This window comes from Rhineura floridana, chromosome 17 (genome assembly GCF_030035675.1).
Source record: "Rhineura floridana isolate rRhiFlo1 chromosome 17, rRhiFlo1.hap2, whole genome shotgun sequence".
Lineage (NCBI taxonomy): Eukaryota > Metazoa > Chordata > Lepidosauria > Squamata > Rhineuridae > Rhineura > Rhineura floridana.
In genome coordinates, this window is record NC_084496.1 from 24,928,988 (window position 1) to 24,944,669 (window position 15,682).

At 46.8% G+C, this 15,682-nt stretch overlaps 1 protein-coding gene across 2 annotated transcripts in view; it reads right to left on the minus strand.

Annotated features, from left to right (window-relative positions):
* Nucleotides 1–13,042, minus strand: part of LLGL1 (LLGL scribble cell polarity complex component 1) — a 95,057-nt gene extending 82,015 nt beyond the window's left edge. For both annotated transcript variants that reach the window (XM_061599157.1, XM_061599156.1), the window contains exon 1: nt 12,565–13,042. In XM_061599157.1, coding sequence (XP_061455141.1) covers nt 12,565–12,771 — 207 coding nt within the window. In that variant the 5' untranslated portion in view covers nt 12,772–13,042. The remainder of the gene's footprint in view (nt 1–12,564) is intronic.
* Nucleotides 13,043–15,682: the final 2,640 nt, after the last annotated feature.

Consider the following 15,682-nt stretch of genomic DNA (forward strand, 5'->3'; position numbering starts at 1 on the left):
AAGGCAGCTCCCTGTGTCATAAAGTCCCCAACAAGACACTCCTGCCCGGTAAGGAGATCTCATAGAATAGTAGAGTTGGAAGGGGCCTGTAAGGCCATAAAGTCCAGCCCCTATAAGGCCATCAAGTCCAAGATCGGTGGCCCTCACCTGCAGGAACATTGCTCCGGGTCTCCTTTGCACGGCCTTCTCTCCAACGCCGGCCCTCTCGCGCCCACTGCTCTGTTCACGCCCTTTTTTCCTTCAGACTTTAGCTTGTTACAAGCTGCCAACGGCAAAGAGGTATCGTGATTTTTCTTTTTTAAAAATAAAAAATAAAAAAACGGCTCCTGCAGCGGCTGCTTTCAAGGTCTCTTGCATTTGATGGGCTTCAACAAGCCAATTAAAAAACAAGCCCGGAGGGGCAGGTGCCCAGAGATCTTACAGAAAGCCCGACAGCAGCAGGCTCCAAACTGTCCAATCAGCTCCTGGCCCAAAGGATGGGGGTCAAAGAAGGGGCTAGACCTTCAAACCTGCTCTTTTCTCCTTTTGTATTATAGAGACAGTAGTAGTAAGCTGCCTTATGCAGAATCAGACCATTGGCCCACCTAGTTCAATACTGCCAGCACTGACTGGCAGGGTCTGCCCAGGGTTTCAGGCAGGGGTCTCTCCCAGCCCTACTTGGAGATGCTGGGGATTGAACCTGGGACCTTCTGCATTCGAGGCAGATGCTCTACCAGTGAGCTACAGCCCTTCCCATTATCTACCAGAGCCGGATAAGCACTGTTAACACAAGAAGGGCCTTGCTGGAATAGGCCAGTGGCCCACCTAGTCCAGCATCCTGTTCTCACAGTGACCAACTAGAGGCCCATGGGAAGCCCCCACGCAGGACCTGAGTGCAACACCACTCTCACTTTCCAGTCTACAGAGACACACCACTTCCAATACGGGAGGTAACATTCATGAGTAGCAGCCCTTGGTAGCTCTATGCACATCTGAATCGTCAGAGATCAGGGACGTCAACACAAAACTCTAAAATTGGCCAGCAGAACTGCAGTAAAAGCTAGTCCAAGGACAGCCTATTAATATTCCTGTTTTACAAGGGAGGAATATAGATGCTGATAGATAAGCCATTAGCGCAAAGCCAGCCAAAGCAGAGATTTAAACCTTGGGAATTGCAATCGTTGAGGTCTCGGAATCAGAAACCTTTGCCCATCGGCTACAAATCACTCACAGAGGTCTACTGGAAGAACAGCCTTCCGCCCCTGGCTTAGAGCACATTATTTTGAGTCCAAAATTAATGCTAGTATTACAGTATTACTAAGCACTTATATGGTGAGCTAGATCATTCAGAGTGATTCTCACACATTCTCTCAGTAACCTTTACAACAACCCTGTAAGGGTGAGCAGTATCTTCCTCGTATTGCAAAGAGGGGGACGAGACAGAGAGGGGGCAGCTTGCCTAAGGCTGCAATCCTGTGCACACTTACTGGGAGTAAGCCCCATTGAATTCAATGGGATTTACTTTTGAGTGTTTATCCTATAGGCATCCGGTTGGCCACTGTGAGAACAGGATGTAGGACTATTTGGGCCACTGGCCTGATCCAGCAGGCTCTTCTTATGTTCTTATATGACCACAGCCCACTGCCATGAAATCGCTAGGCCAAAATTCAGACCAGGGGCTTTCCCATTTCATAGCCCAGTCCTTGCCCCTATGCTCAAAGTCAACGTTTGTACAAGTTCTATTAATGTAATTTTATCTTGGTTTTATGCTGGTCCCCGGCATACTTTTTTTAAAAAAAATGTTGAGAGTATAGATATTTTTGCAAATAAAAATAAAACTGCAAACGAACCAGACAAAAATACGGCCTTGCCTCATGCTTTGGGCCACCACACAAAGCCTTGCTGAGAATCCACCTGCAACAAGTAGGCAACAGAGTCGCTCAAAACAGAGCCGGGGAAAAGATTTTTGGAAATCAAAGGGACTGGGAAGGACAGCGAGCCCCTTTGAGCCAGCCCCTCGGCTGTTCACATCACATTACATCACTCGCCAATTTCAATCAGCCTCTATATTCCACATTGTAAGCGGCAGAGTCGGAAAGAATCAGCAGCGCCCCACACCCCACAGAGAGAGATTCCGTGAGCGAGCGAGCAAGTTGCCATTTGGCACATTGCAGAGATTGTGTTTGGTCAGGTGCCAAGCCGTTGAGGAGGAACATTTGAGGGTCCAAACCGTCTGATCTTGTAACTGCTTATTCCCAAAATTTTAAAGAAAATGAAAAGAAGAAGAAGACTAGAGTAGATTTAAGATGACTAACCCACCCCTCCAAGCTAAACAGCATCTATTCCACTGGAACCAAGCAGCCATGGAAACACATAAGGGCATCTAAAGCATTATCTCTCTCTTATACTTCCAAAACCCATTCAGGATGTCCTGAGTTGCATACAAACTGTACAATTAGGCAAATGTTTTTATTGGGCGGGGGGAAATATTAGAATACTTGTAAACATTCAAAGCCAATGAGGTAATCACCTGAAAATATGTTACAATATTAAATATAATACATTAAGTTATTATTACTGCTATTACTGAGTTACAACTTTGCAGTGACGAGGAAGCATAACGTCTTCCAGCGCTTCATTTTGCCACGGAAAAAAATATGCTTCACAATTTGGGTGCCAGCTGCAAATAACTATCCGCCAGTTGTTTACTAAAGGCAAATAAAATCAACATGCTGCTGAAGTAGGTCACTCTCTGCCTTTTTTTCAGCCCGGGGGCCACATTCCCTTCGGAGCAACCTCACAGGAGCCAGAGGCAAAAGCGAGCAGAGCCATGAATGGAAATTTTACCTCACACCCACAAATCCATCCCTATCCTCCATCCAAGCAAACAAGAGGCATTGTCAGAGTTCAAGGACCCATTTCAGACAGGAAAAACAACAACACTCAGGGTGCAAAGAAGGACAGTGAGGGGGCGTGGCCTGGGGAAAGGGGAGAGTCCCGGGGGCCAGGCATTTGGCCCTGGGCCTGAGGCTCCTGACCTCTGCTGTAACCTATGCAAATTATCCTCATTTCCCAATCCAACGTATTCCAGGAAACCCACTACTTCGAAACTAGCAAGCTTGCCCAACATCGTGTTTGCAATTCCCATCCATTTACCGTTACCAATAAAATCATGAAAACAGGAAAAAAATTAAGCCCGACAAAATTCCCCGCCCCACGGACTTCCGGGAAGGGTGACTTCGCTTGTGCCTGCTTTTGAGACGGGCTCCCGCCTCAAAAGAAGCTTATTCAGATATAAATCAGTCAGAACATTTTTTTTTTGACTGATGAAATTTCTCCCGGGTAGGGAGAAACGTAGAGATCAACCTCAAAAGCCTGTTTTTGTTGGGAGGACTGGATTTCATTAATTTATGAGAAAAGGTCCAGCCAGCAATGCCGGACAGACTTCCGAACAAGCTCTATCTGATTAATGTGATACGTTTATCTTTTCTTCAAAGAGAAAACGGACTAACAGGCAAGCACCCTTCTTTCTATTATTTTTTTTACTTGGTTTAAATTGTTGCAGCAAAAAGAGATTTGTCAAATGAATCAGCTTTAAAGAACTTCTGGGTGAGCTATAACTCTTCTCTGTTATTCACGAAAGTAACAGCTTATCTCTGTTTCTATTGCAAAAAGCTGTCCTGGAAGTGCATTCTAAAGATATAAACAGAAGAGGGATTTCTATTCCGAGGAACATTATATTGTCTGGGACTATTCTCTTTTTGGTCTATTTTATTTTGACGAATCTGCTTCTTCACAACGCCACTAACTGTTTTGATGCTGGGAACTAAATTTGTTTTGTATTCTTGAACATAGAGAGATAAGGCAGGCTGCTCTGTTTATACTGTGATGTCATCAAGCCTGGAATATTAACCCAATTGTTGCTGAAATAAGAAGTGGTTCTTCTTTATTTTTGTTTTGTTTTGGTGGTTTTAAAAATGGCAATCAAGAAAGTGGCTGAGAATCTGGAAGTAATTATGTTTCAGAAAATAATGGATGAGATTGAGATAACGAAACAAACCCTGCGACAGGGCAGTAAGGAGCTGAAAATTGAACTGAGCAAAATGACGCAGGAGCTTAAAGAAATAGGGGATCCTGTGAGAAAGGAGAATGAGATCAGAGATGAGAAAAGAAAAAATAAAGGGAAGATACAAGCCCTGGAGATTGGAACAAATGTGGAATTGGAAAAAGATCTGGAGTTTATGGATATTAGAAATAAAATCTACTGTTTGGAATTTAACGTTATCTCTGAAGAAATTAATGAAGATATTAGAGATAAAGTTATCAATGGCTTGGATAATCTTCTGGACTGGAATGACGTGATGGAGCTTGATATAGAGAAAATCTATGGAATTAACTGCAGCCATGTGACAACGGAAAAACTCTCAAGAGATGAGCCAGTGCATTTTGTAAAAAAGAAGAACAGAGATATGACTTTACAACAATATTTCAGCAACTTATTCAGAATTGATGGCAAGAAAATATTTGGGATAGAGGAAATTCCCATCAGACTCTTATTATATGACTATGGCTATGACAGCAAGATTATTATGGAATACTGATAATGGAAGATTGGACACTGAAATTACTGGACTTAACAGGACTATTGAAGATGGAAGATGGAATTAATATGGATAATGGAATAATGGCTATTGAAATTATTGGACTTAACAGATTTTGATGAGATGGATTAATCGATATGTTTATTTGGATTATGGTTATGACAATAAGATTATTATTATTATTAACGAGATGGATTAATCGACATGTTTATTTGGAGAAAAATTGATAGATATATTTCTTAAAGAATTGAAACCTTTGACTTTTTGTGGAAAGAATAAAGTAATGTTTATGAGATTTGATAATTAAGATAACTACTGGAGAAAAGTGATTTTATAATATAATTTAAGAGACAGGATTGTTATATATTGTAGACCTATAACTGATTTGATCTGCGACAAATGGGAAGTCAACATTTTATTTTTTTGTTTAATCATTTTTGTTTTGTTTTGTTTTTTGTCTTTGAATGTTTTATGATATTGTTTTGTATGTTTTATGAAAATTTGAATAAAAATTATTGTAAAAAAAAAAAAAAATTCCCCGCCCCACATCACTGAGGCCAAAACACAGGGAGGCCACCAGGTTAGCTGGAAGTAATACACCAAGGCGCCGACAGGAATTTTTCTCAATCACAGTGGCCCATGGGAAGACGATCCTCTTTAGACCGAGACTGTCGCGTAACCAGAAATCAATCCCCAGGATGAGCATCAGCACCCCCATGTTGGATGACAAACGCGTCCTCGCCCCCTAGCCTTGATTAACCCTCGCCAAATGGAGTTTGCTACCACTAAGCAGCCCTGGATCGCCAGAAAATCAGGAGAGACTTGTTTCAAATGATTTTCAACATCTGTGCCCCTAATGCAAGCACAGAGTTTCCCTCCTCTCTCACAACACTAAATGTCAAGGTCATCTCGCAGGACCAACACGCAGTAGATCCAGAACAGGCATCACTGCAGACTTTGTGGAAATCCCTGGCGCAGGATGTGGGGATGGCCACAGGCATAGCTTGCTTTAAGCAGGGATTTGACACATTCATGGCAGACCGGTCTACACAGGGAAGGGACGTGGCCCAGTGGCAGGGCATCTGCCTTGCATGTAGAAGGCCCTGGGCTCAATCCACAGCATCTCCAAGTAGGGCTGGGAATGTCCTCTGCTTGAAACCCTGGAGAGGCACTGCCAGCCAGTGTAGGCTGTGCTGAGCTAGATGGACCAATGGTCTGACTCCCTATAAGGCACCCTCCTGTGTTCTACAGCACTAACACCCATTAGGCCTGATGGCTAGATACTTTCATCAGGGAATGATTGCTGCATAATTTTAAAAAAAAATCCCACCAAAAAAAATCATTCCTATCCATATAGAGACACCAAAAACACCATCAGAAAAGATGCATGTGGCACCCCTGATTTACAGGGGGGTCAGTAAGGGGAGAGGGTCATCTAAAAACTGGCGCTGCAAGAGTGCGCATTATTGTCAACTTCAACCAAAAAAGTTTTATTCACCACAGTCTGGACATCATTTTTATATAGTTGCTTACTTAGCACAAAAAACAGGATGAGCAGCAAGCAAATAAAAACAGAAAAAGAATTGTGTTATTTGCCAACTTTGACTCCTCCATAATACGGCCCTTTGATTTCAATATCACCAGTGCCATTTTTTTTTTGCCATTTCCTTACCCAAAGGAGGGAAAGATAAACCCCACAGACTATAATTTAAGTATCTTCTTCTAAGGGGGGGGAAATCCTAAAGTTGGCTGTATGCAAGTTGTCAGTTACTTGAGTCCTCATATCTCCAACGAAGGTTAATTAAAAATCTGACATTTTGCTCACAGAAAGGTTCGGTCAGTGCAAGCATCACCACCAATTCTCATCGTGGTGTTTTGCCCAGTTTTTATGAAAACAAATTTTCATTTTTGCTATCTGGATGGCCACTGCGGAAAAACAGAATACTGGACTAGGTAGGCCACTACCCTATATCAGGAGGTAACCCTGGTGCACCTTTGCCTCAAGAGCAACTGAACGATGCACTCATCACCAAGGCACAGATGTGCAGAACTGATCCTCCAAGCCACAGCAGGGCAGGGAACTTCTTCTGGAGGTGGGCACTTGGGCCTCACAGCAACCTTTTATACTTTGAACGAGTTTCTCTTGCACATGCTAGCAATTGCAAGAGTTAACTTCTCCATGGATCATTGTCCACACTGAAAGAGCCACAGCCAATCCTACGGCCCCCGAGCATTACTGTAACACACGGGCAGCATGTAGCCACTCTCTATGCAGCCCGCCAAGCCATGAGGACCCCTCACTCCTGCTACCCAGGAGATCAGCCACCAGCTGGGAAATGATCACTGGTCCTCTACTACTAAGCAGAGAAAAAATCTTCGCTCCTTCAGGATCATTGGAGGCGAGCTTAAAGCTTCCATGGAGGGGGGCGAGCTTAAAGCTTCCATGGAGGGGGGCGAGCTTAAAGCTTCCATGGAGGGGGGCGAGCTTAAAGCTTCCATGGAGGGGGGCGAGCTTAAAGCTTCCATGGAGGGGGGCGAGCTTAAAGCTTCCATGGAGGGGGGCGAGCTTAAAGCTTCCATGGAGGGGGGCGAGCTTAAAGCTTCCATGGAGGGGGGCGAGCTTAAAGCTTCCATGGAGGGGGGCGAGCTTAAAGCTTCCATGGAGGGGGGCGAGCTTAAGGCTTCCATGGAGGGGGGCGAGCTTAAGGCTTCCATGGAGGGGGGCGAGCTTAAGGCTTCCATTCTGCAATGATCCCAATGCAGTTGGTACAAGGGAGGGAGGAAAGGATGACTGTATTTCTGTGCATGCAGAGTGTGAGAACGGATGTGAGTGTATGTGCAAGTGACCGTATGTGTTTAAGAGTGAGCATACGAACCTAAAAAGAGTTCCGCCTAGTCCAGCATCCTGTTCTCACAATGGCCAAAGCACAGGCCTGTGGGAGCACAAGAGCACTCTCCCCTCCTGTAGTTTCCAGCCACTGGTATTCAAAAGCATGCTGCCTCTGATTATGGAGACAGAGCATAGCAGGGCTAGGGGATTGCTAACCCCTGCCCCCACACACACATTGCCATGCAGCCCCCAACTGCCTGCATGTGGGAGCAACAAAGGCTGTACAACATGCACATCTGCAGACACCCTTTCCCATTGCATTTGCACTGAACATCTTAAGATGCACACCCAGGATTATTTTATGCACAGAGAGGGGCCCTAGGAGCATGTGAATGTGCACACATTGTGCTCCATTGCCAGGCCATCTGTCTGCAACTCCTCGCCACACAGATGTTTATGCCAGTGAAGCAAGCACCCCCAGTGGGATCATACAGCTGGCCTTTCCAAATTAAACAAGCTTTGCTGCTCTCTTGCCAAAGTTCAAAATGGGGGAGAGGGAACCTGCACCAGCATTTGGAGCCTTACACAAGAGTAAGGGGACCTGCCACATTTTTTTTTTAAAGGCTCAGTTCTTGTGCCTTTAACAACAGACTCCACAGCCGAAACTTTTCAAGGGATGGAAATGTTGCCATCCTTTCATCTTCTAAATTCTTACATACCAGGCTACTGTAGGAAACAGAGGTGTGGGGCCAGCGAAAGGGGAAGAAGAGACATCATGGTTGGATATTCTTCCCCTGGAAGAAATGGTCAAAACCACACAGCTCATCGGTGGTGGTGCAACGGTCAAATTAGGACCAGAGAGACTCATGTTCAAATCCTCACGCAGCTATGAAGCTCGTAGAATGACCTCGGGCCACTCACTCTCTAGTCCAACCTACCTCACAGGGTTGCTGTGCAGATGGATTAGGGGAGAAGAGAACTATGCAAGCCACCACGAGCTCTCTGGAGGAAGAGCAAGATAAAAAAAATATAAAACACAGCGACTGTCATTTTGAATTTCATATCACAGGTGCCCAGTCACTTCAGGCATGTACCAAACTCAGTTTCTTCCTTACCTGAGAAAGAAGATGCCTTATTATTACATCCCTCATCAACAACTTTAGGAATTGGGGGGGGGGGAGAGAGAGAGAGAGAGAGAGAGAGAGAGAGAGAGAGAGAGAGAGAGAGAGAGAGAGAGAATTCCCCAAGGAAAAATGCCACACTCGACATTAACCTGAAATGGTTAAATGCCACAGGCGTGCATGGTCTGCTCCAGAATCCTGTGCAAATACAGCTCAGGAGCTGGAACAGCAGCACAGACCCAGACACAAAGGTAGAAGAGACAGCAAGGTATTTACCTAGTGAGCACGAGTGCATTGATGGGCCTGGGATACCAAGCTGGATGCAGTAAGCTACGCTACCCCCCTCCCAACACAGGCATTGAAACAGTCAGCTGGAGGGGGCCAGCAGCCCCCCCCTGCCAAGCCTGCACAATAAAGAGGACAAAAGGGAAGAATGAAAGGGGGAGGGGAGAGAAGACTGTAAATCAGGACTGGGGATGGGAGAGGAAACTCTCTCCTTGGAGACAGACTCGCACATACACAGAGCTCAAAATCTGAGGCACAATTTCTGCAAGGACTGGGCTCTTTGCTGTCAAGTTTCAATCCAGACAGCCATAGCTCAGTGGTCAGGCACACAAAAGGCCCCAGGTTTAATACCTGGCACCTCCAGGTAGGACTGGAGGGGGGGAAACCCCTGTCTAAGACCTTTGGAGGAGTTGCTGCCAGTCAGTGCAAACAATACAGACCTAGATGGACCAATGATCTGATGAGGTACAAGGCAGCTTTCTGTGTTCCTATGCAACACGCCCACCACACTCACAAGCCCTAGCCTAGATTTGGCTTCTCGGAACAGATGGCAAAAGCAAAGTGACCCCATCGAGAGAGCACAGCAAACAACTGAAGCCGCAAACCAGAAACGCCAGCCTGGAGAACACAGGAGAGTAGCCGCGTGAGAATACCAGCCAATGCCAATGGGACAGCCTAGATCCCCAGAGCCTTTGCACATGGCCCTCCAGATGCTGTCAGGCTCCCAGCTCCCACAAGCCTTAGCCAGCATGGCCAATGGTCAGGGCTGACGGGAGCGGTGAGTACAGCAACATCTGGAAGGTCACAGGTTCTCCATCTCTGTCTTCAGCTTTTACTAGTCCGGAACAGCCGGCACATTTTAAGAGGTGCTGGAACTAAAGTCGCCCTGGATTCCTTTCCCCTTCCCCCCCCCAAAAAAAACAGTTCCTTAAACTTCAATTAATGGGGCCAGCTGTGAGTTTAAGAGAGGGAACTGCACTCTGTACATGAGGAGGGGGAACCTATGCCCCCCCAGATATTATTGAACTACAACACCCATCAGCCCCAGCCAGCATGACTAATGGTCAGGGAGGATGGGAGTTAGAGGCCAAAACATCTGGAGTGTCACAGCATCCCCAGCCCTGCAGGACATAAGAACATAAGAAGAGCCTGCTGGATCAGGCCAGTGGCCCATCTAGTCCAGCATCCTGTTCTCACAGTGGCCAACCAGGTGCCTGGGGGAAGCCCGCAAGCAGGACCCGAGTGCAAGAACACTCTCCCCTCCTGAGGCTTCCGGCAACTGGTTTTCAGAAGCATGCTGCCTCTGACTACGGTGGCAGAGCACAGCCATCATGGCTAGTAGCCATGTACTAGTAGAGGCAACTGGTATTTCTTACTTATTAAAAATGTATTTCACTTAATAAAAATCTCAGAAGGTTCCATAAAAACAATAGAAGCACAACACTCAGTAAAATATCCTTAAAAAGGGAGATCAAAAAGAAAATGCAGCCATATATCACATATAAAACAGTGTATAAATCAAGAAAGTTAAAAAGGAAGAGTCAACGACTCCACCTTCTGAGTATTGGCACTGAAAACAGGGCTGCATGCTGGTTCATACAGAGCTCTCCAAACATGAACTTCATAGTTCATGAAGATACAATGGATGCCTTAAGAATCAAAGGAGGAATGAAAATTGTTGTGGGGGGCAGAGAAAGAGAGAGAGAAAGCAAGCCACAAATAGGAGAAAAGGTGTGTTTTTAAAACACACACACAGCATTTGAGCACGCTTGATGTAAAAAGTATCTCAACTCTTTGAAAGCTTGGCTTCCCAAGTACAGCAAAGATATATTGTTACAAGAGCTTTATTGCTTCCATTCACCAAGAGGGACCTATAGGAAGACGTTAAAGGGGGAGAAATGCCCAAGGAAAAGAGGAGGAGACACCCCATAGCCTCACAATGGGGAAACAGATCCAATCCTTAGTTGCTCCCTGGGCCAAAGAGGCACAGGCAGGAAGAAATGGGGGCAAAAAAGAGAAGGGGGTTGAAAGCAGTTTGCAAAGAAGCAATCATCTTTAAGCCTGCAAAGAAATAAATGGGGGGGGGGGGAGATAGAAAGAGATAAGGTGTTTTTTTAATCCTCTCATATCCCTGAGCCAGGCCAATCCTTAGAGATTGGGAGGGAAAGGGGGGCAGTGGATGGGGGGGGAGAGAGACTTTGCATGAAATGCAGCACAGCCGGTGCAGCCAACAACTCCTGCCAAGTCTCTCCACACAGGCACACACCACCCCATATATGAACTCAACATCACGCTCCTGGCGCTCAGCTACCCAGAGAAGCAAGGATGGCATTTTGCAATGTCAAATAAATAAATAAATAAAGGGAGGAGAGGGAAAAAACAAGCCATTCTTCGGCCAACTCCTCCCATCAGGAGGAGGAAGAAGAAAGAGACACCCGAATCTTTGCTGGGGGTGAGCGTGGGAGACAAGGAAATCTGGGCAGCCATACCTGCCAGGTGCCACCAGAGTCTTTCTTGGTGTTCACCGATTGCCCCAAACTGGAGTCCCCTCCGGGAGTTACTTCCACCCAAGGAGAGCGATGTCCCCACTTTCCCTCTGCAAAGAGTCCTCTCCAGTCACTCTTCCTTCACACACACACACACACACACACATATACAGAGAGAGAGAGAGAGAGAGAGAGAGAGAGAGAGAGAGAGAGAAGGAGCCCAGCCCACCCCCAGTGCCTTTGGGCACAGAGGTCTTTGCACTTCTAAGTCAAAGCTGCATTGGCTTTAAGAGCATCCTATGCAGATGCAAATGACATTGGGGGGGGAGGCTGTTCCCATACAAACTGTTTGCACGCTGTCTCTCTCTCTCCTCTTCCAAAGAGGGATGGAGCAAATTAGACCCTCCTCCCCCCCTTTTAGAGGATAGCTAACTGATGGCACACACATATATCCATCCATCCACCCACCCATCCACCCCAAACATAGCTACTACTTCTCCCGGGGGGGGGTCTTTTTCAAAAGCAGGGAAGAGAATCGGATCTCCCCTTTCAAAGGACGGCTAACTGATAGAACACACATTTATATTTATCCACACAGAGAGGCACCCCCAACATTGCTGCTACTTCTCCCAGGAGAGTCTCTCTTTCAAAAGCAGGGCAAGCAATCAGACCCCCCCTTTCAAGGGACGGGCAGCTAAGCTGACCCCCCTCCCCAAGGGGAGTCTCCGCCCCCTCAGGACAACTACACTGCCCTCTTTGAAGAGAGCGCTGGGACTATCAGATGCCCGCCACGCCGGACTCTAGAGCGAAGAGGTCGCGCTGGGGAGAACTGAAACACGCACACGTACCCTCTTTCAAAGGGCAGACCTGACTCTTTCGCTCTCCTTCCCCCCCCAAAAGAAAACCCCTCTTCTTCCCCACGCTTCTTCTTTTTCCAAGGCTGTAAAAGGAGAAAAGAAGCGAAGACCCCCCCCTAAAAAAACCCCCAAAGGATGCCAGAAGCTAACTAACTTGAGCCCCCCCCTCCCCACCACACTCTCTTGCAGGCTCGTGAAGGGGAGAGAGGAAGAGAGAAAAGGGACTCAGGACCGCCACATTTGAAAGAGTGGCTGAGGCGGGTTTGAGACACCACCACCCCGGCAATACTCCCCGTTTCTCTCTCGCTTCCCCGAGGCTAGTGCAAAGGGAGGGGGCGACCCGGACCCCCGCCCACGCGAGCGGCGGCACGGCAGCGGCGCCCCTCCTCGCGACGCCCCCCGTACCTTGTTGAAGGCGAAGAGGTCCTGCTTGATCTTCTCCCGCTGGGGGTCGTGGCCCTGGCGGCGGAACCGAAACTTCATCATCTTGCCCGGAGCTGCTGGAGCCGGAGGCCGAGCGGGCAGCGGTGTGGCGCGGGGGGCGCTTCCCCCATGCAGCGGAGGAGGGGGAAGAGGAGGAGGGGGAAGAGGCGGCGGCGGCGCCCTCCGCATCCAGAGGCGCCCAGCTTGCAAAGAGCGCAGCGGGCTGGCCCGGGAGGGCGAGGGAGAGAAGAGCGGGGCGGCGGAGTGACGGCCCGCCCAACCAATCAGCGAGCCCCCGGGGATGGCTCGGCCAGACAATGGGCTGGCGAGGGACAGAGAAAGACCCAGAGAAAGAGAGAGGGGGAGGACAGGCCGGGCGCTCCTTTCCAGCTGCGCCCCAGCTCCTCTCTGCGCCTGCGTCTGGGGGCCAACGCCTGCCGGGAAATGTAGTTGTTGTTTTCCCCCCCCCCTTATCTTTTGGGTGTGTGCGCGTCTCGTTTTGGAGAGCTGCTTGGGGAACGTGTGTGGCTCTCGTCTAGAGACTCGGCTGTTGGACTCCAACTCCCAGGAGCCCCAACATGAGCAGGGATGATGGGAATTTGAGTCTTGCAATGGCTGGAGAGTCACAGATGTTTCCCCACGCCCCTGGTTATTTTTCTGGGGGGGGGGGAGGAAGGGGGTGTCTTTTGCTTCCCTGAATGGGAATGTGACTGAGGCAATGGTGCCTTTTTGGAGAGCTGACAGTCTCACAGTGCATGTAACTTTTTTTTAAAAAAAAGCGAGGGTGTCCCACCTGGTTCGCTAGACGTTTTGGACTGCAACTCCCATCAGCCCCAGGCAGCAAGGCCAACGGTCAGGGGTTGATGGGAATTGTAGTCTTCAACATCTGGAGGGCAACACATTGGCTATCCCTATTTTAAACATTTTTAGGATGCAGTCATACACCCACTTACTTGGAAGTAAGCCCCATTGCATTCGACGGGACTTACTTCTGAGTAGATATGTATAGGATTCAGCTGTTAGGCTTCAGGTGCTCAAGGTTCAGTCCAGACTTCTAGCACAAACCTGATTGTGCCTGCTCAGAGGTAAGTTCCCTTGAGCACAATGGGGCTTGCTCCCTGGTAAGTGTGTAGAGGATTGCAGCCTAACTGCGCAATCCTAATTGTGTCTCTTCAGAAGCAAATCCTATTTATTTATTGGGGTTTACTCTTAAGTAAGGGGAGTTAGGATTGCAGCCCAGGTTTCCTATTTCCTATTGAAATAAATGGGACCTAAGTTAAGTTAATGGCATTTTTAATTTGTTTTATTTGGCTTATTGTTTCGCATGATGTTTTTTCTTAATGTTGTACACTGCCCTAATATATATTTTAATGAAGGGCGGTATGAAAAATATTTTAAATAAATAAATTAACCCATCATAATGACTAATGTGTCCCACTGATTTAAAGGAGAACTCAGTTAAACTGAATCAGGCTGCAATTGTATACAAGGATAAGCTTCCACTGAACGAAATGGGGCTTAATTCTGAGCAGGCATAGGCAGGTTTTTACTGTACACAGGAGTAGCCCACCTGTGTAGGATTCCTCTTTCTGAATCCAACCCACTCTTCTTAGGTGGGACACAGTCTAGAATACAAGAGATTCTGTCAATTTAACCAAAGAACAACAAGGAATGGAAAGGACTCAAAATAATATAACAAAGGTTTGCTGGGGTAGTTGTATAAAACAATTCAAAAACAAATATCCTTAACAGTACACAATCCTAGGCATATCTATTTAGATGCAGGGTCCAATGAGGCTTAGTCCCAGGTACATGCATATAGCAGGAGTAGGGAACCTGTAGCCCTCCAGATGTTGATCAACTCCAACAACATCTGGAGGGCCACAGGTTCCCCTAAGGCTGCAAAACTCTATATGTGTACTCAGGACAGGAATAGGAAGGAGTAAATATGTCAGGTTTGGTTTCTCATTTTCCCATGCTTAAGTTCAGTTCTCCACATCAGTTTGCAAGTTTTTTTAAGTTCTCATGAAAATTCATCAGCATTTTAGCATTAATTTTTCCTAATCTACACATTTTTATGCAATTTCTTCTAATGTACACATTTTTTCAAAGCAATTTTCCTTAAGATAATGCATTTCTGTAGGTTATTTTATATATGCATTTATATGCCCACGGTACCCTAGTTATAGGTATTTTTGTGCACATTACTTCACTGAACTGCACTGCAAAATTCAGACAGATGCAAATTTTAAAAGGATAGCTGTGTTCTGGCTCGCATGATGTTTCAAAAAGTGCAGATTAACTAAGTCTGCCTTTAAATGTGATGTGAATCCAATTCCTCCCCCATCCCTGCTCAGGAGTAAATCTCACTGAGTTCAGTGGAGCTTACTCTTGTGTAAAGATTGCACTGTTAATCAGTAACATACTAAGAACCTATGCTTCATGAAAAGTAAGCCCCAGAGTTTTCAGTGGGGTTTTACTCCCAGGAAAAAAGTGAAAAAAATTATATTTCTACACAGCCCTTCATCAAGCATTTGTTCAAGGGCATTTAACATGTTACTACTTTGGCTATTAAATTTTATAGCTCGTCTTTCCTCCAAGGAACTCAAGATGGTATATAAGTTTCTCCCACTCTCCTTGTTATTCTCACAACAACCCTCTGAGGTAGGCTATAGACCAGCCTTTCCCAACCAGTGTGCCTCCAGATGTTGTTGGACTACAACTCCCATCTTCCTGACCATTGGCAATGCTAGCTGAGGCTGATGGGAGTTGTGGTCCAACAACATTTGGAGGCACACTGGTTGGGAAAGGCTGCTATAGACTGAGAGAGCAGCTGAGTTAAGGACATAGCACTCCTTGGTGAGGCAGGGCTTCAAACCTAAACTTCTCCAGTCCAAAATCCAACACTCTAACTGAGGGGTAGCCAACGTGGTGCCCTCCAGATGTTGTGAAGGGGCTGATGGGAGTGTTAGTCCAAACCAGCCTTTCCCAACCAGTGTGCCTCCAGATGTTGTTGGACCACAATTCCCATCTTTCCTGACCATTGGCAATGCTGGCTGAGGCTGATGGGAGTTGTGGTCCAACAACATCTGGAGGCACA